Source organism: Chenopodium album, chromosome 17 (genome assembly GCF_948465745.1).
Source record: "Chenopodium album chromosome 17, dcCheAlbu1.1, whole genome shotgun sequence".
In the NCBI taxonomy this organism is placed as follows: domain Eukaryota; kingdom Viridiplantae; phylum Streptophyta; class Magnoliopsida; order Caryophyllales; family Amaranthaceae; genus Chenopodium; species Chenopodium album.
The window spans coordinates 33,242,389-33,266,564 of record NC_137850.1 but is presented as its reverse complement, the minus strand read 5'-3'; the positions used below and the strand labels follow the sequence as shown (position 1 = coordinate 33,266,564).

Below are 24,176 nucleotides of genomic sequence, written 5' to 3'. Positions count from 1 at the left end.
TAAATTGTCGGTGGAGCATTTTGGTATGATTCTTAATGAGTTTTGTGAAAAGAAAAGGAAGATAGTTAAGGAGATGGGATTTGTTGGACTGTTTGGTTTAGTTGACAGGCAACTTCCTAGGGAGTTATGTTATTGTCTTGCTACGAGGGTTGATGTTCCATCATATTGCTTCATAACTCCCGATGGGCTAGAGTTTACATTCGACCCTGTTCAAGTCCTTTGGGTTCTTGAGATTCCTAAGGGGCATTTGCCGGTTCCAAAAGAAGCTATGGATGATGCCGTGAAGCAGTTTCTTGAAGGTGTCCTTTCTCGATTCAGTACGACTACCCCGAGCAATGTGAATGGGATTATGAGGAAACACTTAGTACAAGCTGTTGAAGCTCCATTTGAAGATGTGTTTGAGTTTAAGGTTGCGTTCTTGCTGCTAGCCCTAGTGGATGTTCTGTGTCCTACAACATCCCATAGGCTGTGCCCTAAGTTACTTCCAGCAGCAATTGCAGCAGTGGATCCTGAGTCTTATGATTGGTGTTCCTTAGTGCTGGAAAAACTTGTGTATTCTGTTTCAAGCTTTGTAAGGAGGTTCTACCCTACGGTGTATTCCAAGGGTTATGGAGGGTGTACAATATTTCTTGCAGTTAGTATGGATAATTTAATTTATTTGTTCTGCAATTATTTTTTTAGGGAACTAATAAAACCTGTATGCTGTAAATAATGTATCTAAATCGGTTGAGAAGGCTGCCTGTCAAATGGGGTGTGTTTCATCGCTTGAAGGTGTGGACAAAAGCTGAGATAAACAAGGCTAAGAAGGCCGATCGTATTATAGATGGTGATTTTGGGAAATAGGGGGTAAATAAAGTAAAGTTAAGTGGTTGTAAAACCTTGTTTTTTTTTATTATTATTCTATTGTTGATGTATATAATCCTGTGGTGATTTTTTTTAAATGTTTGTAATGTGTCAATGCGACGTATGGGAGGCCACACGAAAGGGCTGCATTGGACCTTGTGCCAGTCAAAAGAAGTGTTGTGGTTGTAGAGGTGAGAGATGAGTTGTGTTTGATTGCATGTATGTTGTTTGGAGTTGGTGGTACATTGTAATTTCAAATACTATTTTTGATAACAGGTTGCTGAAGTGTTAATGAAAGCTGTTGATGTAGAAGGGGAGGATGTAGTGGATGAACTAATATCCACTCAAGGTGTGAAAAAGCGTCCAAGGGAAGGACCTGGGTATTTTGGATGGAATAAGTCTTTAGGTATGCAAACTGAATTAATGTCATATATCTTGTCACTCTTAATCTCTAAATTAATTACTCATACTATTCATGTCATACGTGCAGCAATAATCAGGTTTGGGGAGAAAAAATGAAAAAAAAAAATTATTATCCACTTTAAGTATCGTTTAAGGGAAAGGTTATGAAGCATATGAGCCTAAAATGTTAATCATATCAACATTAATTATAGCCAAAAACATCATTATAAGTTGGAAATTAATTAATCATATCAACAATAAGGGATAGGTTATAATGTTAATCCTTTTGTCTAGATGAGACTATATTATTATTATTATTGAGTAATTACTTGAGCATTTTCCATTAGTTGGAAAGTAATAGTCGTAAAAGAGTTTACGTTAACACTATTACACGGAATAATAACATAATTGGATTGGGTTAGGAAAAAAAGATGGTTGTCATATACGGAATTATGAGGTGATATAAAAATTTTCAAACAGTTCGTACATTTTAGTTATTTGATTATCTAAATATATTGGTATGTTGTTCTTTATTACGAGTATTTTCTCTACACAAAGCAATAATCAACTGATGTCAACTTACATTTCCACTCATGTCTTATAATTTGCAAATTTAATCAATCCGAATTGTAGCCTTAATAACTAATTCTTGTTTCATTGTTTCTTGTTAAGTACTCGTTTTTATTTGATATTTATGTGATGTGCAAGGTTCTTGTTTTGGTTCTAGTGTGCATGACGAGCCAGAGGAGGACATCATCAATGATTACATCTCAAGTGGGTTAATGTGTTCAACACCTGTTATGAATAATGACTAGGAGGATATCCAGAGGAGGGAGAGGGAGGAGAAGGAAAGACATGAGAGGGAAAAGAAGGAGATAGGATAAAGAGATGGACAAGTTGGAAAGGGAGGAAAAGGAGAGGCTGGAAAGGGAGAAAAGAGAGAGGGTGGCAAGGGAGGAAATACAGAGGCTGGAAGAGGAAAGAGAGAGGGTGGCCTGTGAGGAGAAAGAGAGGTTAGAAAGGGAGGAAATAGAGAGGGTGGCCAAGGATGTAATACCCCGTATTTTTTTATGTATTTTTATAAAGTATTTAAGTATTAATAAAATGTATTGTTAAGGGCTCAAGTATTTTAATTAAATATTTTAAAGGGTTAAAGTATTTTAAATATAAGGTTTTATAAAAGTAAATATATTTTGGGCCAAACGTTTATTAATTATTGGGTAATGTAAATTATTCCTACGTACTCTTATTGGAATAACCCATTCCAAAACCCATAACTTAAGCCCACATCTTTATAAGCCCAAATTTAACCCTACACTCTCTACTCTATAAATACACCATGAATCCCTAAAAATTTCCCACACAAAAAGGCTAGTCTTATTTTCTCCTTTGTTTTATTAATTTGTGTAATTATAATTATTGATTTATGGGTTTTGATTTTATTGTTTGAAATTAATTTAATTAGTATCAAATTGTATTTTGATGATTAAACTTTATAATTTCAGATTTTATAAATGTCATAATTTTCAGATTTTGTAAATTTTATAACCTAGGGTTTTTAATTATTGAAAATCACGATTTTAGGGTTTTTACGAACAATTGATTTAGGGCTTTTATAGTAATGATGTTTGAAATTTTGGTGATTATAACTACTGATTAGTTTAACTTAATTCAAGAATATTTTGAACACGTAAATTTGTGTTTTAATTTTTAGATTTCCATTCGTTAATATTAATCCCGTTTTAATCCCGATTAGGTTCTGAACTCATCCGATTTTGATAAAAAAAAAAGTAGTGTTTTCCATGTGGAAAAAATGTTTTAAGAAAGACTCACTACCATTGGTAGTGAGCACCACCCTCTCGTGGCCAAATTCAGTCTCTAAATATGATTTTCGGGCAGTTTTTGATTTTTAACGAAGTTTTTTTTATGCTTTAAATTTTATCCTTGAGTTTTAAAGGGTTTTTGATTAGTTTAAAATGCTGGAATTTTATTTAAAGTAGTGTAATTGTGATTTTAATGAAAGGGTGTGATTACCCATTAAAAAGGAGTTTAATTAGGGGTTTTTAAATAATTTTCAGATTTTTTTTAAGTAGTCTAAAGTAAATTTAAGTTGCTGGAAATTGTGTATACAAGGAGAATTAATTGTGTATACAAGGAGAATTAATATAGTATTATTGTCCCTTTATGTAGGAGACTTGATTCGAGAATTGTTGTAGTGTAATCGGCTATTTTAAGGGCTTATTTGAGGTACGTACGCGTACTTAGCATAATTACATTGATGTAGTAGCATGCTAAAGGTGTTTAATTGATTTCAAGTAGTATCATGCTAGGTTTGGTTTGGAAATTATGATTTGGATGTCATTGGTGATTGGATTATGAAGCATGATTTATTTGTGATGGAATATTGGATGGAAAATAATAGTTTGGAATATTATTTATGAACCACATATTTATTTATGACATGATAGAGAGCATGTTTAATTAAACTAAATGTTTAATTTGGTTTGGAATATTAAAAAGGAAGTTATTTATGGTTCATATAATTTTTATCGATGCTATAAGCATGAGGAAAGGAGCTATATAAGTGTCTATGTACACGAGGAATAAATTGTATATTGGTGCCTTAGAGCACTTAAGGTGTTTTAACACCGAGGGATAGGATTTGTGGCGCTTTATGCGTTTAAGGTGTCATTGGCACCGAGGTAGAATTAAAAAGGATTCAACATTAAATATTATGTGGTCACTAATTATTCAAGAATTAAATTGGTGTGTTTGATTGTTTGAATAATTATTGTTGATTGAATGATTATGGTTTGAGGGTCATCACTGAGTTTAATAATCTGTAAATAACGTAAAGTGAAAGAGATTACGCACCAAAACTCTTGAAACGTATATACCTTGAGTATGAACATATGGGGGGAGTTATGGGGTTTTATATTTAACCATAACTTCTACTGGAGTACAGGACGCTGTACATTCCTTTTATTATTATTATGCGCAGGAATTCCGCCACCTATGTGTGGTTTTTGATGCTGGCACGGTTAGCTCCCGTGTCAGTAACCTCAATTTATTGGGGGAGGTTAGTGGGAAACCCGTTCGATGCGTAATCAACGCTAAATAAATTATTTAGTGTCTAGTGAGAATTTTTATTGAATGTGGTATGCTTAAAAACAGGTGCAACAAGGTAAGTAGTGTGTTGATAGAGAATTGTATGTTAGCGTGTTATTTGCGCTTATGTACTCAGCTTTGCTGATTGTGTGTTTTGTGTGTTTGTTGGCCTTGTCTTTATCTTGGCCCTATGATGACCCATTTTGATGGAGAGTAGTGGAAATAGGTAGAGATAAACTTTTCAGGTGTTGAAGCATTTTCATGAATGGGCATGTGTGAAGAGCGTATTATGCTAGTTTCCATAAGTATATGATGTGTTTATCGCTTTAATTATTTATGATAATATTATTATGCGTGACTAACGAAAAGGTTTTGAATTTGGTTTGATTTTAATAAGGGCCTATAATGGTTCCAAGTTGTAGGTTAATTTTATTTTACTTCGTTTGACTTTGATTTGACTTTACTTTCGTGGATTGACTTTTCAAGTAGACTTGTTTTGAAAGGTTTTGAAGTTAGTCTTCCGCTGTGTGTCTTTGATAGTTGCCTTAGCCGTTATCACGGTGGCGGTAATGTCTTAGATATTCCTATTTAAAGTTTTAAACATGACAAAAACAGGTGTTTTAAAGGAAAGGAATTTCTAGGGTGTTACAAAAGAGGAATTAGAAAGGCTACAAAGGAAGGAAAGATAGAGGGTGGCCGGGGAGGAGAAAGAGAGGTTGGAAAGGGAGGAAGCGGAGAGGGTAGAGAAGGAGCAAGAGGCATTAGATATGCTTGAGAAAGAGAAAGACGAATTTGATAGGTTGAAGAAAGAGAGGGTGGATAAGGAGAACAGAATAGTACGAGGACCAGAAAGCCTAGAGAGAATTGATGAAGAGATTAGTTTCAGTTCGGAGGATGAAGTGAATGGTGAGTGTAGGGGCACGGCATGGACCTTGTATGCTGTGGGTGAACGAAGTCATTGAAAATGGAAAACAACGGCAACACCCAGCCGATTAGTACAAGGATATGTAATTACTTGGCAGCCTAGGAAGAATCGAAGATACCGGCAAGCAATCTTTGATTGTGTCATGCTAAACACCAATTTCTCCCCAAGGAGGCAACACATTGAGATGTAAGCTTTATGTCTACACTATGATATTATAGAATGTTAGTGGTTTGTGCTGCTAAACAAAAATTATATTTTCGTAGTGAAGATGATCCGGTGATGCTAAGTTGTGATGGCAATGTAGCAAGGCTTAGTTTGTGTGCTGGTATAGCTTTGAGTAGCGGGCAAGTTGTTGACTAGGTAATGCAATGTATGCTTAAAAATTCTGCTTTTTTTTTTTTTTTTTTTTTTTTTTTGTTGAAGTCATAACAAAGTTGTGATATGATTTTTATCATAATGTGCGTAGTATGTCAGGGTTGCTGGTAGAATGTATGAAAAAGTTTGGGCTCATAGATTTGAAGGTCGTAGTCGACAGTTCATGTTGGATCCCGCATTTGCGGTATGTGTAATGTGTTTAAAAGGTTGCTAATAATACTCTATTGAGTTTTTTCTGCCGCTGAAGTAATATGTGTGATTTGTTTTTTCTAGCATCGTGTTTTAAACATGAAGTCCCTAGACGACTTGGACAGGAGCACAAAAATTTATACTCGGCAAATGTCAGGTTTATCTCCGAACCGCATTAATGTGGTAAGTAATATTGAGCATATACAGTGCTAAAATTTCTGTTACAATTATTGCTAGAGTATGCTAATTAGTGGTAGAATTAGTGCTAGAATTTGTCATACTTCCCAAATCACAGCTACATTACTTTGTCATAGGTCTTTGTCCCTGTTGTGTTGGCGAATCATTGGTGGTGTGTAGCTTTTTCATTAAATTGCGAAGAGATTCTAGTGATGGACTCCATCGAGATGTCTACTGCTGCAAATCTCCACTCACTTAATGTTCAGAAATTGGTAACCTCTGTGTGATTGTTCTTTTGTGAAACATATTTGGTACATTATTTCCTTAAGGGTCTTTTGGGTTGGTAGGCATATGCGACGGATTTGGTGTTTCAGTTACTAGATGAAGATTGACCTCTTGGCACTGTTGGCAATTGGACGATGTCATCACTTAGAATGGATCAACAGGGAGACTTGTATGTTATGCCATAACTTTGTCCATTGTCACTTGTATAAATTTTGATGTAACTTTATCCACTATCCATGTTAACAGGCACAACTATGGAGTGCATATGCTATTTGCAATTAAGCAGAATGCAGAGAGACTTTTATCCGATTTGAGATTGGTGAGGCATACTCTTTTCCTTTCTGTTTCCAAAATGTACATGTGTTTGGTTATGCTTAAAGTCATCTTTTTGGGGTAACCAGGATCCAGATATTAATGTTGAACGTTCGTGGCTGTTATTCGAGGACTTAATGTGTGATTTCAACGAGGCTCGATCTGTTGTGTTGGATGTAGTTACCAAAAACTAAAGCCTGCTGATGGAAAGGAAATAGGGAGAGGATGCTTATTTAGTTTTTAACTTAAAACATTGTCTTTATATTTGGGCTGTTATTTTGGGTCTGTTTGTTGTATATGTCTTATTGTTGGTCTTACTGTAATGGCGACCTACATTTTGGTGTTAATGTAATGGCGCCCTGCATTTTGGTAAATGGGGTAACTCCCTATAATTTTGGTAAATGGCCATAATTATTGTAAATGGTCAGGGCTTATTTGGGTTGGAATGTTAGGTTGGTTGCCCGTTTGTAATTGTTTGTTGGGTTGGACTTGACTTCTTGATTGAATTGGTTTAAAGTCACTTAATTGAATTTGAATGTTAGGTGGGTTGCCTTGTCATTTAATTTTCCCGGTTTTAATTTCTTGAGCTTATACAATAAACTTCCTTACTAATAAGACTTTCTACTAATTAATTCTCAAAATATTGCATGTAGAATAACATAAATACTAAAAATATTGTCCCATTCATCAAATATTATGACAAATGATTTACAGAACTTAGAACTATTGACTACTCCATCTACTAATTAATTAACTAATTAATCAATTACAAGCAAACCATTCAACTCATTTGTTGATGTGGTGACATTCTTAAATGAGGACTGATTATTGAAGTTGAGTACTCCCATGCCTCCACAAACACCTTCTAGCTTAGCCAGGGACAACGTGTATGACTTCAATTCCGTCAATACATATCACGCAATCACATTAGAGGCCCGTGATTCAGCAACCACTAAGATGTCCAAGTGAATTAGATCAATGAATTGTGAAGCTCGACTTAGGAGATCCTTATGAGATAATCCCTTACAATTCCATAGGAGTATGTTATAGTCTCCACAACCTTCATCCGACACGTGGTTCCACTGTCAGCTTCATTGATAAAAAAACGTCTATCCCTTCCATCAAAAGTGGCATTACATGACTTCAATTCCTCCCGTATGCTACTTTGACGGCGACGAGTGACCACCAACCTCAGTTCATTTGAAGAACTATGCACTGAAGTCGAGTACTCCCTTCTAATAATGGTGCTTCTTTTAATCAATTTAGGCATTGGACTTGTGAAAGCTAATACTTTATCTAATGTCGACGATATGTTAGCCACCGTTGCATTCCCATTAGCCATCGAAGTACACCTTTAGTGGATTTGGTAGTAATGAGAGATCACTTAAATGAGGTATGTGGAAAGGTAATATTTTACCGCTATTGGTAACTTGGACAATGTTGGTTGATACGTGGTCTATGTTTTGAGGTTTTAGAATGAAATCCAACAGCTCCCTTTTTTGAAGGAACTTAATTTTCACAATGCTTTTAGATGAGTTAGGACATAATAGAGCGCTAATTGATTTCGATTTCTTGTTTGGGGATTGAAAGGATGTGGGGAGTCGCCTTTTCCTTTGAATCTTGTGGGTTTCCAACATCACAGAACTCATGAGGATTTCGTTCATGGTGAGTGAGGTGTTTCGTTTGTTGTTGCGATACTCTGTATTTAACTGGGGGTTTTCAAAAATTTTGGGGGGGGGGGGCGCAAATGGAATGTTCAACTTTAGCGCTGGATTATCTCTTTAAATTGTATACATTTACTATATAGTTGTTTTGATTATCATTTTAACAGTGTATATATATATATATATATATATATATATATATATATATAAACATAAACGCAAGCTTAACATTATTACATAAAAATAGAAAAATAGATATTCTCAATCGTATGCAAAAAAGTAACAATATACAACATTGTATAACAGTGTATAAATAATTAATGACGGAATTAGTGTATGTATAAGTGTACTAGTTTTTCATTTAACAAAATATAAATATGATATATCAATACAATTAGTTAGCTAGCCTATTTCCCTAAACTATATGATAAAGTCTACTAATAGGGATGTAGTTATAGGGGTACAGACATAGTGTAAAAACGATTCTCATCAAATATAAGAGTATATATTGATTCATTAGTGGTTTATAATATAAGTACAACAATATATAATTATTAAATAACGACATTAGCATATGCTTTAAATTAAATCGTTATTAGGCAAACTTTGACTTGACTTGACAACTCTCTGAATTTTTAAATGTCCATTTGCAGTCCCTTTTAGGATTTCACCATAACATTTCAAAATCTTAATTGAATTTTTTTAAATATTTACATCTGACTTTACATTTGTTTTCCAATTTATATTTGTTTAGTGGATTTAAGATTTTGAAATAGACTACATGCTTTGGACTTTTGGAATAAAATTAAAAGCAGCGAATAATCCAACATTGCAACATAATATAAATTAGGTGAAACATAATACTTAACATAATAATACATTAAACATCATAACACAATAATTAAAAATTAAACACCTCCCTAATTAAACAATACAACATAATAATCCAAGTTTGAATGAAAAAACCCCTAGAAACTAAGTTACACCACTTAGCTGAAACAAAAACATTAAACCCCCAACATCAGAAGCTGACATAAAAAAATCTACCACTCATCATCATCGTCGCTTGAACCTCCATCATCAAAATCAGAAGCTGAGGACCCCCGGCAAACCATCCGTAACCTTCTCGGCGTAAGCCACAATAGCATTGGCCATATTATCCACATACACTAGAGGAAACCCTTCCTCATAATATGGTGGATGGTTGAGTAATTCTGGGTGGTCAGCGATGCTTACTCCATTCATAGCACACATGGTGGCCATAAACTCGTTGCATTCAGTTTGGTTTTCCTCAAACACAACAGCAAAATCAACAGGCCCAAATTTTATCCATTCCATTGACACAATCTCCTCCTTTTTCCCAGAAATTATCCCAGTAGAAAACTCCTTTCGAACGGCCGACAAAGCCCAAGAATCAACCCCATGGGTGTTAATGAGGTCGTTCACAATGGTTGTCAATCTACCGACACTGGAGAACATATAAAAGAACCTAATTAGATACCTGTACTTAACCTCCGAATTGGTACATAGCCATAAGTTACGACGCAACTCCTCTAGATTGAATGAGAAACTAATCTTATACAAATTGAGCAAATAGTATATGAAGCAATACGCCTCCTTGCGGAATTGAAGGGGGTTTGTTAACTTGAAAGGGATTAGATATGGAAAATAGGGATGAAATTGAAGACCTTTAATCGCAAAATAGCCACGACTAAGCGTTGCTAGTTGATGCGAAAACATCAAAGAACGGTTGCGCCTTTTCAGAGTGATAAAAGCCAACAAAATGCCAATAAGGGGTTCCCCATATTTCACACGGTCCTTTAAAGCCGTGAGATCCTCTTCTGGTTCTTTGTCGCGGTGGCGACAAAATGGGGTGGATAGCAAATCCTAAGAGGTAGGGTCAAAGGGTTGGATCATAGCTAACAACATCAATAGAGCAGAAGAAGAAGAAGAAGAAGAAGAAGAAGAAGAAGAAGAAGAAGAAGATAAGGCCATTTCAAATTGATCTGGGAATTAAAAAAAGGGTGGAGGGAAGTACATAACTCACTAGTACATAATTGAGTATACGTAGACTTGGCAATCTTGACCCAACCCGATTGACCCGACTCGTAACCCGAAAGTTGACCCGACCGAACTAACCCGACCCGACCTGAACCCGACCCGTAATGGAGTTGACCCGAACATGACCCGAACTGACCCGACCCGAATGACCTGACCCGAAACCCGAACTTAACCCAACTCGAAATGACCCGAAACCCGAAGTGACCCGACCCGATTTTAACCCGAATTAATTGACCCGAATCGACCCGACCCGAATCGACCCGAATCCTAAAGTGAATAGGGTGAAATGGTGAATTACTTAGTTTAGGGCTTCTTTCTTTCCTAAGTAATAGGTACTCACGATTTTTTTTTATATTTTTTTAACTTTACTTTATTTTTCCAACTATTTTTTAAAGTGAATTTATTTTGGTGATCCGACACAAATCTGACCCGAATTGACTCGACCCGAAATTGACCCAACTCGAAATTGACCTGAAAATTAATATTAAAAATTGACCCGACCCGAATAGACACGACCCGAACTTGACCCGAATTTGACCCAAAACCCGAATCGACCTGACCCGACCCGAACATTTGCTGACCCGAACTTGACCCGACCTGAATTGACCCGACCCGAATGACCCGATTGCCAGGTCTAAGTATACGTAACACACGTTGGTAACACTTTTTGAAATGCAGAATTATTAGATTTACAGGTAAGACTTTGGTAACATTTTCTTAGAATGTAATACTTAATCTAACACTTTTAACAAAAATAACATCATAAAGTAACACTTTTAAAATAGGTAATATTTTATAGTAACACTATGAGGTGTTATCTTATTTCTATAACATCTTTAATCTACAAAAACGGAAAAACCCCAACATGACAATAAGGATTACTTTTAAAGGAAATCTTGAGAATAAGGATTACCTCTAAACAAAATCATTATCTATGTTCGGACTATTTTACCCCTAAAAAGTATAATTACATCTTTACCCATGCTTTGTATCTTCTAGATTCTAATTGATGAACTGATCTCTTTTCCTCTATTTCTTTTTTCACGGTTTCACCTCAATCTCTCGCTTTCTCTCTCCTCTAAATTCACGCCATGAAATTCGAAGGCATGCCAGGAACCTTCTCGATTCTCTATCTCCGATTCGCCTCCATTCCCTCTCTCTTTCTCTGCCCTCTACTTCCCGATCTACCACAAATTAGGGGGAAAAAATCTTGCTCGATGATTTTCCAGTCACCTATCTCAATTCATCCGATATTCCGGCAAAATTTCCCCGGCACACCTACCTCGAGCAACCTTAGGGGAAATTTATAAGGCAGAAAATATGCCAATTTTAACAATGTAAGTTATCTTTGATATTTGATTTTGTAATGTCAATATTGTCAATCAAGGGTTTATTTTTGGTGCTGATCCAGGCAAGGGGTTTCTAATAAACTTCTGTTATTCATTCTATTCTTGGGTAATATAGGATAGTTTTGATGAAAATAGTTGTTGTATATAGGCGTTTATTTGAGTTAATTAACATTCTAGCCTATTTTAATCTTTGATGATGTTTGTCAAACTAAGTGATATGTCACTGCAACATTTGTTGCTGAATTTTCCACATTGATTTACTGAATTTTAATTCTGAAAATTTGGGAAGAATTGCTCAGATTACTGGTCTTATATTATGATGCTCTGTATCTTCATAAAGGTGTTGTTCATTTGGGCCTTGTACTCTTGTTGAAACTGCATGCCTAAGGATAAGAGTAATATTGATGGGCTAAACTTGAAGATAGGCATGTCAAAGCTAGAGGAATGTCCCAAGAATGGTCTTCTCTTGTGAATGAAACTGCAAAAGGGCCTAAGTTTAGTATGATTAATAAACGATTGCTTTGATTTTTTTGGGAATTCTAGCATGATTTATGTGCTTTATTGATCTTTTGATTATTGTTGTAGAACTTTGAGTTAAATATACATCCGTGGCAAAGGATTCCATGATTTATTATTACATTATTTTTACCTCTAATCAACAGTTTATAATTAACTTCAATGTTTAATTATTGATATTTTTTATTTGATTTGCTATTGGTTGATGGTAGATAATAGAAGAAATTGTGTTATTAGATCGAGGTACTCTGATGATACCTATAACTGCATATATGAAATTCTAATATTAGTGATTGTTTTTGGATTTTCTCTTGTATTCATAATTAACTTCAATGTCTAATTATTGATATTTTTGAATTGATTTCTGGTTTTCAGTGATCTATGAATTTTAAGATCTAAATTTTCCATAATGTTTATTTTATTTCTAGCAAGAATTTGAGCTTCTTAGAGTTGATTCATAGAGGATACAATGACAGATGTAGTTGCGGTGGTGAATTATTGTTCTTTATTCACTACACCTTTTTCTAGTTTCATATATCTAACCAAAAAGAAGAATAAAAAGAGTATGACTTATTGATCATTTGATATTTTATTTATTTATTTATTTCAATTTCATAAATTCTAGAAATGTCATGATTATTCCTATTCTTACATATAAGCCTCGATGGATTATTGAGGTTGGCCTTGGTTGGTGTCATCTAAGCTACAATCTGATGATAGCCATATTTTTACTGGAATTCCAAAAGAATAAGCGTCGTCTGTACTGTACTTAATGTACAACCTGATAAACTATTTTATTTTAATTCAAACATTGTGTTTATCTGGCTTCTTATCATTGTTGTTACAATTTACCAGGAAGAATTTCCTTAGGTCTGATCATGTTATATGGTTGTTTGAAAGAGTGATGTCTCAAAAGCACTTGAAAGATTATCCTGAAAGATTTTAATCTTTGATCAGGACTTAGGAGTATTACAGAGTTGAGCAATTACCAAAATTTTTATTAGACATACACATATATAGAACACTAATAAATATATGGTGCACCACTCTGACCACAATTATTATGATGTCTTGAGTATAACATATGAACAAAAGGTTTTGATGTCCTTAGTATGAGTTCATGAGTTATAACCAAAAGTTTTTGTCCTGTAGAAGTTTATTGCAAGGCAGACTCTGCTACTTAGAGCTACAATTTTCAAATAGGATTTTTTGACTTTTACCACAAAAAAAAAATCAAAAAATTGTTTTTTACCACCAAAACTTCTAAAATTTTTATTTTACCACCAAATAAAAAATTAAAAATTGTTTTTTACCACCTGTCGTCAAAAACCTAACAGAATTTTTTAAATTCTTCGATTTTCGTGTCAAACACATGCCCCTTAGGGGTTTTGGGGGGCATTTTAGCCCTTTGGGTCTAATTTGAGGTCAAAATTGACAAAAAATAATCGAAAATGCCTCATTTTGCGTTTTTAAAAATACCTCGATTTGCGTGAAATACGCAAAAAGAGGCATTTTCGATCATTTTTTTTGTCAATTTTACCTCATATTGGTTCCAACTAAAATGCCCCCCCTAAAACTATGAAAAACATGTTTTGCGCACGAAATTTGAAGAATTTTTTTTTTTAACCGTTAGATTTAACGGTTTTCTTGACGTTAGGTGGTAAAAAACAATTTTTAGAATTTGTTTTGGTGGTAAAATATAAGTTTTAGAAGCTTTGGTGCTAAAAAACAATTTTTTGATTTTTTTTTTTGTGGTAAAAGTCAAAATTTCCTTTCAAATAACCTGTATCGATGATAGCCATGTTCATATGTTTGTTGGTTTTCTTCTATTATGAATTATTAGAATTTTATGATTTCATTTTTTGCTTTTCCAGTTCTTTTGATTCATCTAGGAGTTGGTTTTACTCTTTTTTTTTTTTTTTTTTTTTTTGTATGTTTTGATCTTTTAATTCACTTACCAAGGAAAACATGGCCTTTTTGTTACGGACCATAGTAGCGTAGGCAACATAAATTAACATGTACTACCTAATAATCTTACTTTAGACACATATATTCTAATACAATCATAATAAGGAATTAACCTTTAACTTTATTTTTCGGTCTTACATGTTTTTTTAATCCTTCTATGCGAAATTTAAATTGTTGTTAGCTCTAGCTCGCTAGTTCCATTGATTCTGTGACTTTAGTATTGGCCTTTAAAGATGTCCATTTCATTAGTTTTTACTTCTACACATATTGAGTTATTTACTGTGATGGAATTGGACAGATTATCCTGATGATTCTTCATTTGCTTGAGTTTGCTGTAACAATATGATACTATGATTCTTGTCATATTGTGACTCAGATTGTGGTTCAATAAAAATCATGAATACTTTTAATGATTTTCATGAATACTTTATTTTAGGGTGTCTGATACATGATGCTTTCACATATATAGGATCAAATGGATCAAGATGAAGGATTGGAGTAGCAAGTAACGATGCCACAAGAAATACATAGTCTAATTACTCTTCGGCGTCAGGTTGTCTTATGGAAGTCCCAACAGGGGAATCACTCTTCGGCCTGGTTGCGAACGGTCCCGATATCGGGTTTAGGTCAGACTATGAATGGTAAGACTTACCGTAGTGTTCTTTGCTATCGATTGGGTGTTCCATTGTTCTTCGTTTCAGCACCGTGTTCTACTTGCTCAAGGATTTTTGATGGAGATATTTATGGGGATCATGCAGTATCTTGTGCTGGGATAGTAGGTATTAAACATCGGCACAACTTTGTTCGTGACACCCTTGTTGATATTTGTTTTCGGTCTGGGATTTCTGCTCGAAAGGAGGTTAACGTTGGGTTGACTGGTGGGAACGAGGGGGCGCTACGACCAGCAGATGTGTTGCTTTATTCATGGGATAGAGGTCGTGATGTATGTGTCGACTTGACGGGGTCTTCACCTTTGACACATTCGGGGTTGTCTGATTTCGTTCCTGGTCGTGTTGTGTCGGCGGCGGCTCAGCGGAAGCGGGACAAGTATGGGGCACGTTGTAGGGCTATTGGCTATGGTTTTCTTCCTTTCTCCTTTTTTTCATTAGGGTATTAGACAAGGATGCTATTGCGTTGCTGAAGCGGGTTCAGGTGTTCGCTAAGTCTCAGGATATTGGTGCTCGTGCAGCTGCTCACATCTTCAGTAGGATCGGGTTCGCTATAGCTAGAGGGGTGGGGGCCCAGATTGTATCTCGGCTCCCTACCAATTTCTTGTAAATTGATTGACTCTGTAGGTTTTGTTATAATAATAATAATAATAATAATAATAATAATAAAAATAATAATAATGTGTTACTTATTAATTAACAAGGTGTTACATAATGTCGAATATAGTGATACCATATATCAAAAGATGATTGAAAATTGTTACCTATTAATACATAAAGTGTCACATTAGTTCACAAAAGTGATACATAATGTCCGATGAAGTGTTACTATATGATTGAAAAATGTTACTAAAGATAAGTGTTACATAAGAAATAAAAAGTAACACTTTAAAAATGATACTAATCTATAACTCTTAAAAGCCAAATTGGTGCAAAATGGGTACCTCATTTTAAATCTCTTATGAACAGTGTTATGCCATTTTTGCCCCTTAAAAAGTTTATTTACCCTTTTACCCTTTGCTTGTCTACCACTCATTTCTTTCTCTTCTTTGCTTTTCTTCCTACAGCAGTGCAAGCTCCTCTTAATGGTAATTTGTTGTTCACATTTTTTTTTCCCGATGTTCTCAAATAAGTGATGTATAACCCATTTCTCTTCTGTGAATCAGACAAATTGACTTCAATGCTAAACCTAGATAGCCTCATCCCTGAAGATTGAATAAGCTACGGTGAATTAAGGCTAGAATCAGGGCTCTATCTCCATGCTTTAAACAAGGACTGATGATGAATTGGCTTCAGAATCAAAGGACGAAATCACTACGGTGATGACGAGTCGCTCTCAGATTCAGCATATTCGACAAGGATGGCGATGGTTTGAATTCTTCTTTGTTTTTGTTCTTCATTTTTAGGTTTTGATTTTGGTTTTCTGGGCATTTTGATTTTGTTTAGGGTTGTTTTGATATAGGAACTGATCTCAATTTTGTGTTTTTTTTTTGTTAGGAATTGATGATGTGATTGATTGTGTTTTCTATTTGTTTGATTTAGATCTTATACTTGATTTTAAAAATCGTTGTTTGATTCAGATCTTATACTTGATTGCATATCAGTAAAGTTTATAATGTAGAAATTTAAAAATTAAGTCTAAGATAATTACTGTTGTTTTCTCTTGGTACTGTAGGTGGAGTTTGAGGTTGAGTTCTTGTGAGTATTTTTGTGATTAAATGAAGAAGGAAGACTAATATGAAATTCTTCTGTTTCTCAGGTTAAATTTTGATTTTTTTTTTAAAAAAATATAATTTTATGTTGTTTAGGAGTTTGATTATTACTCCGTATGTTATAAATTTTATAATTTTGTTGATTATTGTGTTATTATCCATTTCAAAACATCAAGTTTGGAGGAACCCCTCAGGTTTGATAATCTGCCTAACATGGTCACTCTTGATGAGAGGTTTTCATTCGGTTTTTGTCGTCCCCGAGGAGAGGATATGGGTATTGGGGGTTCGATGGAATGGATTGAAGGAAGGAAGCAGGTGCATCACATCAAACAGCTGTAGGTCAGTGAGCTTTGGGCTTTTTCATAACCTTATCTCATATGATGATATGAATGTTTTTGGGGAGATTTCCTCATTTGATTTGTCTTTTGAGATATTGCAGAACAATCTAAGCTCTTCCCCTGAAAATTATAATATTCATTATACGTCACATGCTTGCCTAAACATAGTTAATTCCAGTCAAATCATACAAGATAGACCACATGATAACAAATTGTCGGCAAAGTAATAGTATTGAGGAATTTTAATTTAGGATGTGATAACTATAATTTAAGCAATTGGCATTTTTAACTATTGAACTGTTTTTGATCTTGCAGAAAATTAATGCTATTAAACTAAGAATTGAAGGAAAGAGCTTAAAGTCTCGTCCATACTTAGACTGTTGTAGTTGCGAATGCAAATGCTCTTGTCCAAATGCCCAGCTTGTTCAGGGTTATGCAATTGTTCTTGTCCTAAATGCCCAACTTGTTCAGGGTTATGCAATTACTTTTGTCTAAATTGCTTTACATGTTAAGAAATTCGCAAATTTTGTTTCAGTTGTTTAGGATGTATAACAAATTGTTTGTGTTCCTGTATATGCTATTAACTTATAATTGATATTGCGAACATGAAGCTTTTTGTTCATTCCTTGGCTGTTTTTCTTTTAATCATAGATATCGTCAAAAAGTTTCTTTTTTCCTTTTCTCAAAAGCTTAACAAGAAGAAAGATGCAAAGACATGAAAAAGCTCTTATGGGCTTATGGCAGAGATGTTGAATATTTAATTTTTTACTTCTCTATTTTTGGGGGGTTTTTTTTATATGTTATTTTCAATCGAATTTTGTGGGTATAATTTACAATTTGTGTGTAGTTGGAAGCTTCAACTAATGAGGAATTAATTAAGAGAATTCACATAGTAACATGTAGAGGCACTTTCTCAGTATTCTTTCTTTCAGAAATTTGATGCATAAAAAATCAAATTTTGTTATTTGTCATTATGGTGGTGCTGCTATTGCACTAATATTCTGGTGATTAAAGGTTTCAAACTTTGAGGGATGAAGTGTTGTTAGGGATTTACAGGTTTCAAGACCGTGGTCGTTGCCCATTAATTCTTCAGGTAGCTGTGTCCGATGTTCCCCATATTTTTTGAAACAGTTACCTTGGGTTACTTATTCTTAATAAAGCCATCATCCACCTCTTTCTTCATGTGCAGGCTGTGGTATAGTGGCTAAGTTTGGTTATTTTGAGCAAAAGGTTGGAGGACTAAACCTTCCCCTCCCCCCCACCACACACACACACTGAAACACACAAATTTTTTGGCCCCAAGATCCACCACTGCTTTTGGCTGTGGTATAATATGTTGTCACAACTTCAAGTCATACCAAAGTTTTCAGAAAATGAAGTGTTAAACTAAAAAAAAGGGCAGTGTATCTTAGAATTGTTGAAGCTAGAAGAATTAGTTGCCTTGGCAATGTAGCAATGGGGACTCATTCACATTATTGTTATCCTTTTCACTTGCAGATTTTTGCTTTTGTTGATATCAAGAAGATGGGAAAGATTACTTTCAAACAGGTAATGGCAATAATTCTGCTGTGTTACAAATTATATCTATTTAGTGTGTTCTGACAATTTTTCCAACAAAACTTCATTCTCCTCAAGGTAGTTTTTCTCCTAGATTTACCTTGTTATGGGATATCTTTATGATAAAAGAGAGAAGGGGGAGGAGGGGGATGCAAATCATTAGTTTTGAAATGTTGTGGTAGTCTTGAGTTTTTTTGTGAATGTCAACTTATTCTTGGATGATGTTATGCCTACAGTTTTTGTTAGCATCGTATCATATCAAGAAACAACCATCATTTAATCCCGCCTGTGAAATTTCTTTTGCTAAATGTGGTGATGGGATCCAAGATCACATATCTAAAGAAGAGGTTTGATATCCGGACCACTGTGTCCAAACTTTATGTAGGATCCGATTTCATCCAGCTTCTTAATTTCTTATTTATTATGATGCAGTTTGGAGATGCGATTCGATTGGGTATTCCTAATGTCAATGACCATGATGTAAGATCCCCTCTCCCCTCTTTAAAAGTCCTGTATGCCTTGAAACCTGTATTTTCTTTTCTCTTACTCAAGTTCTTGGATCATGTGATGTTAAAAATTTCAGATTAAAGAACTTTTCAATATGTTCGATATGGATGGCAATGGGAGAATTAGGAAGCACGAGTTTCGCTGTTGCTTAAGAAAAAACCCACTGTTCATTGCCCTCTTCTCACCTCTTCTTCAAGATGAGCTCGAGCACACTAGCAATGAGCCGGAGATGGTTTGAAAGAAAATATTTGGTATTTTCGTCGATTGATTAGTGTGCAATTATATATAACATATATTCTTCTTCACTTCTCCTAAGCCTTGGAGTGGGTTTGCATATGGCAGATGGGTCTGAAATTTTTTTGGCAATTTCAAATCCTTCATTTAGGGGTTTCTCTTGGTTGATTGTAAGCCAATTTGGGGGTGAACTTTTGTGTAATAGCTTTGATTAGCATAATGAAATACTATGATGTAGCAATGGTTTAATGACATGAAGTGTAGTGCTTTCTGATATACAGATTGTTTGATATACAGATGAGTACTTCTATAAAGTTTTGGAGTCGAAGCTATGACTAAATATATTAATCGTATTCGAGTAGTATGATGTGTTACCAATTGCAATTTTGTAGTAATGGAATTGTACGAAGTGCAATGTAAGAAACAAATATCAATGCAGGAGCAAAATATAAATTTTAAGGTTTTTGCTAAAGATTGGATACATTTCACATCTTATTTGTTATTTTGTTTGAAGTTTTGTAATATTTCAGTTTGTATTCATATTCCTTCTTCAGGCTGTGTCTGGTTTAGTGAGCAGTATTTTTATATCTGAAAGCTTTGGTCATGAAAAAAGCTGTCAAGTCTTGAATAAGATGGTTTCACACTTTCTATAAAGTTTTGGAGTCGAAGCTATGACTAAACTTGTTATAGACTAATGTTCTATAGGAAAATGTCCATGGAAAAACATTCAACATACAATAAATTTGCCTCGTTTTAAAGAGTTGCGTTTTCTTTAATGTAATGACTTTACTAAACTTGTTATATACAGGTCGTATTAACTATAGTAAGCAGACAATGCTTTGCAATGAGTTTCAATTTTTAGCATAAGTAATAAGACGTTCGCAATTAGTTTAGTTTTTAAAGTATTAACAATCATTGCCATTAGATATTTTAAAGTGTAATCTAATTATAATTTTGCAAATTACAAGTGTAATAATTTTTTTTTTCTAAGGAAGAAAATACTTATTGTGGTTTTTTTATGAAAGGATTATTCAAAAGTCATTACGGAGTAAAATCTTTTTTCCCTTTTATAAGAAGATAACCTATTATCCAAAGATTATGAGTTTTGAATAAGGAAGAACCTATTAACCACCAATGCAAATTTATTTAGAGGTGACACAATTGTGTATGACATTTATGGGTGAGTAAACTATTATTGCCTATGTTTTGTATTAACCTGAGTTACTCAGCCTGGGGTTACTCAAGTTACTCGGTCAGGGTTACTTGAGGGGTTGGGACAAGGGTTACTCGAGGGGTTCATTTGGTAAAGGGTTACTTGAGGTGTTACTCGGTCAGGGGTTACTTGAGGGGTTCGGACAGGGGTTACTCAAGGGGTTCACTTGGTCAAGGGTTACTTGGTCTGGGGTTACTTAAGTTACTCAGTCAAGGGCTACTCGAGGGGTTACTCGGTCATGGGTTACTTGAGCTACTCGGTTAGTGGTTACTCGAGTTACTCGGTCAAGGGTTACATGAGAATTCGGTCATGGGTTACCTGAGGGATTACTCAATCAAGAGTTACTTGAAGGGGAGGGGTTACTCGGTTAGGGGTTACTCGAGGGGTTTAGTCATGGATTACTCGAGAGGTTACTCGGTCAGGGGTTACTTCAGGAGTTATTCAATAAGGAGTAACTCAAGTAACCCCTAACCAAGTAACTTGAGTAACCCCACCAACTCGAGTAACCCCTGACCGAGAAATAATTAACATAAAGCAAGACAAAGCTCTAACATGTGATCTAATCCAAGCAATGATATTAACTTTTTTAATTTTCTATACTCCATATCAACATAAGTGTCAATGCTTATCAATTGTTTGTGATATAAATAATTTCTAACATTAATATATTTCGATATGAAGTAATTATATCTTACACACTTATTCCAATAATTTATATTCCATACAACTACGAATTCATGAACAAAATAACAAACACTTTACCAAATAGATTTATTTAACTATTCACTAATGGCTTCCTAATATTGGGAAGTTCTTACTAAAATCTCATACAAAAAACAGTCTGCACCCTTCAAAGACTCATAGGATTAAGTCATGAATCATAGTATAACACAACTCATATAACAGTCTACAAGTGGTAGAGGGTAAACTTGTCTAGCTATCTATAACACAAAACATAGATACTTAGTAGATGGTAAGCCTACTATTTAGAAAAATATAACTTTAAATCCACCGAACAAAACTAATAATATATAACACATCTCCTATGCCAGTGCTATCTATAATACAACAACCTTTAATTATAAATCCACTGAGTAGAACTAACAGTGTTTAAGTTTATAAAATCACCTTTAAAATAGTACATGACATAGATGGTCAGTGAATGGTACAACTGATTTTCATTACAAAGTGCCAATTCACTTTAAACTAAAGCTTCAAAGAAACATTTTTATTTATTAGATGCTTAATACATTCTATAAGATTATACACAAGTGCTTGTTCCAATTGCTTACTCTTAAACAGAAGTTCATATATTAACTCATAATAATAATATTCCACACATATTCACTTAGACTTAATTAATTCCTAAAATTTAAAGTTCCTTAAACCATATATTAGTCAACATTCTACATGCTTTTTAACAAGTATCACTACACAAGATTCTTTTGTCATGCCTGTAAAAAAAATTACTTACATATTCTTTTGTAACAATATTCCTCTTATAAGAGACTTATCAATTATGTATGATATAAATAAGTAGGATGACTTTTGAATGGCCACAAAGTAATAACGTTAATATATTTCAATACAACATAATCTATACTTAGTATTTAAAAACACAAACCATAATTTTTCATATGACATATGTCATCACAAGTCACTTAATACCACATATGACACATGTCACCCCTTTTAATCTTTTTGTTTAAGTCTTAATGTATTCCATAACTTGCAAATTCAATTAAGAAAATGAAGTGTTTCATTTCCATCATAATAAAATAAAGTTGAACCAATTAATATACTTCACATAAACATATGAATTGAATTATATAAAAATTTCTTTTTAATTCCTAGACTTAAAACATAACTTAAACTAATATGTCATTTCATATCCTTCAATCTTCATGTATATATACGTAATTAAATTTCATTATATTTTTCCATTGTTCTACCCTCATTCTTTTTTTCCCTTTAAGTTTTTAGCAATGAAACAATTACTTCGTATTTCATATCAAAAGTTTCAACTATTGAAAAACATACCTACATATGAAATAACTTAGGTAAGAACCCGTGCATCGAACGGGCCAAAAGGCTAGTTATACTTTACACATTTAACCCAATAATTTATACAAGTATATATCATGTACAAATTTACAAAAACTAAACCAAATAATTTATTTATACATCTTGCTAATACTTTTCTAAATTATATTCATAAATCGGTGCGCGCGCAACACGCGCGTGCGTATGAACTAGTAATATAAAAAAGTGTTATCTAAGAAGGTTTACAGTATCACTTTTAAAAGTGTTACCATGCGTTATCCAAAGTGTTACATAAAACCTTAGGTAACATGGGCGGATGTATCACCCATTAAAGTGTTACCTATTGTCTATAATAACACTTTTACCACTTTATGTAACATTTTTTGGGTGTTACTTATGGTTAGTTTTGTACTAGTGACTTATACAAATTAAAAGGAGCTATTTATATAAATTTAATGGGACTATTTAAATGTCAATTTGTACTTTATTTACAAGTTTACAACATTTACAACACGTGGACTTTACAACATGTGGACAATTAAAACATAACCATAAATGTTCAGAAATAGCAGTACATTAAACCTAAATAACATCATACTTAATCATAATAATAGCAGTATGTAGTTAAAACTCTTTTACATTTGTTAAATGTTTATCTAAAACATAAAACCAAATGTCAATGTAATATTATATTTAAACAGTAAATGTCCAGAAATAGCAGTACATTAAATCTAAACGAGAGTATACTAAATCATAATTTTAACAGTAGTTAGTTAAAACTCTTTTACATCTGTTGCATGTTTATCTTAAGCATAAATCCAAATATTAATGTGATATTATTAATCAGCCACTAATCCCTTATGTAATATTATTAATCGGCTACTAATCCCTTAGTTATGATACGGAATGGTTATTGACGACCCTGTAAGTTTGATTGAGTGCTCTTCACAACCATCCACTCGTGGTACCATGATTGATTATCTCTGTCATATTGCTTTTTAAATGAATATCTTATTTGGAATCATCCTTTTCATAATGCCTTGACTTCCCGACTAGAAGTATATGTGTGGATGGAGGTGCCATAACTATTTGGTGCATGAGTAAAAACATTGCTAACTTCGTTGACGACAATGAAGGCAATGTTGTAACTCTTAGCAATTTGTTTCATTTTCCTCGTTGCAGCCACTAATATCCGTTTCCGCTCAATGAAGCCTTCGGATGTATTGTTGTGTTCATGTCTGAATAAATAGGCAATTGAATCTAGAACGACATGTGCCTACAACCTTCATGAGAATTCAACACCATTAATTCCACTTGGTTCAACACCAACATGATTTGGCCCGGGTCATCTATTTTTTTGACTTGCACCAAATTAAATGGATTTGCATCAACTAACTACCTTACAACCAAATGTGTACTTAGTTGCTTAAGTCTGGTGGCTGGAAACACAGAACATGCTTGTACGTAAATGGATGATTCGTACAAACCACCATCGTGCGGATACAACAAGCACGTCAATAGTAGCTGCAAACATATTTGGATTTTACCAACCCCACTTTCGCCGTAAATCTTAGTCACTTCACCGGTACGTATGTCACCGTCAGGTAAAAAATCTAATCTTTCACACTTTGTGATATATTTTTGATTCATTTTGTGTACGAAAAATGTCTTCTTTTCAAAGCATCTGGTAAGGTATATATGTAAGGGTAGGCATCATACGATGCATGCTC

The 24,176-nt window shown here is 34.1% G+C and overlaps 1 protein-coding gene across 7 annotated transcripts; it reads left to right on the top strand.

Annotated features, from left to right (window-relative positions):
- The first annotated feature begins 15,924 nt into the window (after nt 1-15,924).
- Nucleotides 15,925-19,518, top strand: LOC145589584 (lysophospholipid acyltransferase LPEAT2-like). 7 transcript variants are annotated; one of them, XM_081646224.1, is made up of 8 exons: nt 15,925-16,211; nt 16,518-16,601; nt 16,749-16,893; nt 17,907-17,985; nt 18,390-18,440; nt 18,686-18,796; nt 18,882-18,929; nt 19,033-19,518. In XM_081646224.1, exons 2-8 carry the CDS (start codon nt 16,580-16,582, stop codon nt 19,192-19,194), a joined length of 618 nt encoding a protein of 205 aa, XP_081502350.1. In that variant the 5' UTR covers nt 15,925-16,211; nt 16,518-16,579; the 3' UTR covers nt 19,195-19,518. The 7 variants fall into 7 exon arrangements, 6 of the variants coding, with proteins under 6 accessions (XP_081502350.1, XP_081502352.1, XP_081502349.1 ...); XM_081646223.1 differs by having other exon boundaries at nt 15,926-16,211; nt 16,731-16,893; XM_081646226.1 differs by lacking the exon at nt 16,518-16,601.
- The last annotated feature ends 4,658 nt before the right edge of the window (nt 19,519-24,176 follow it).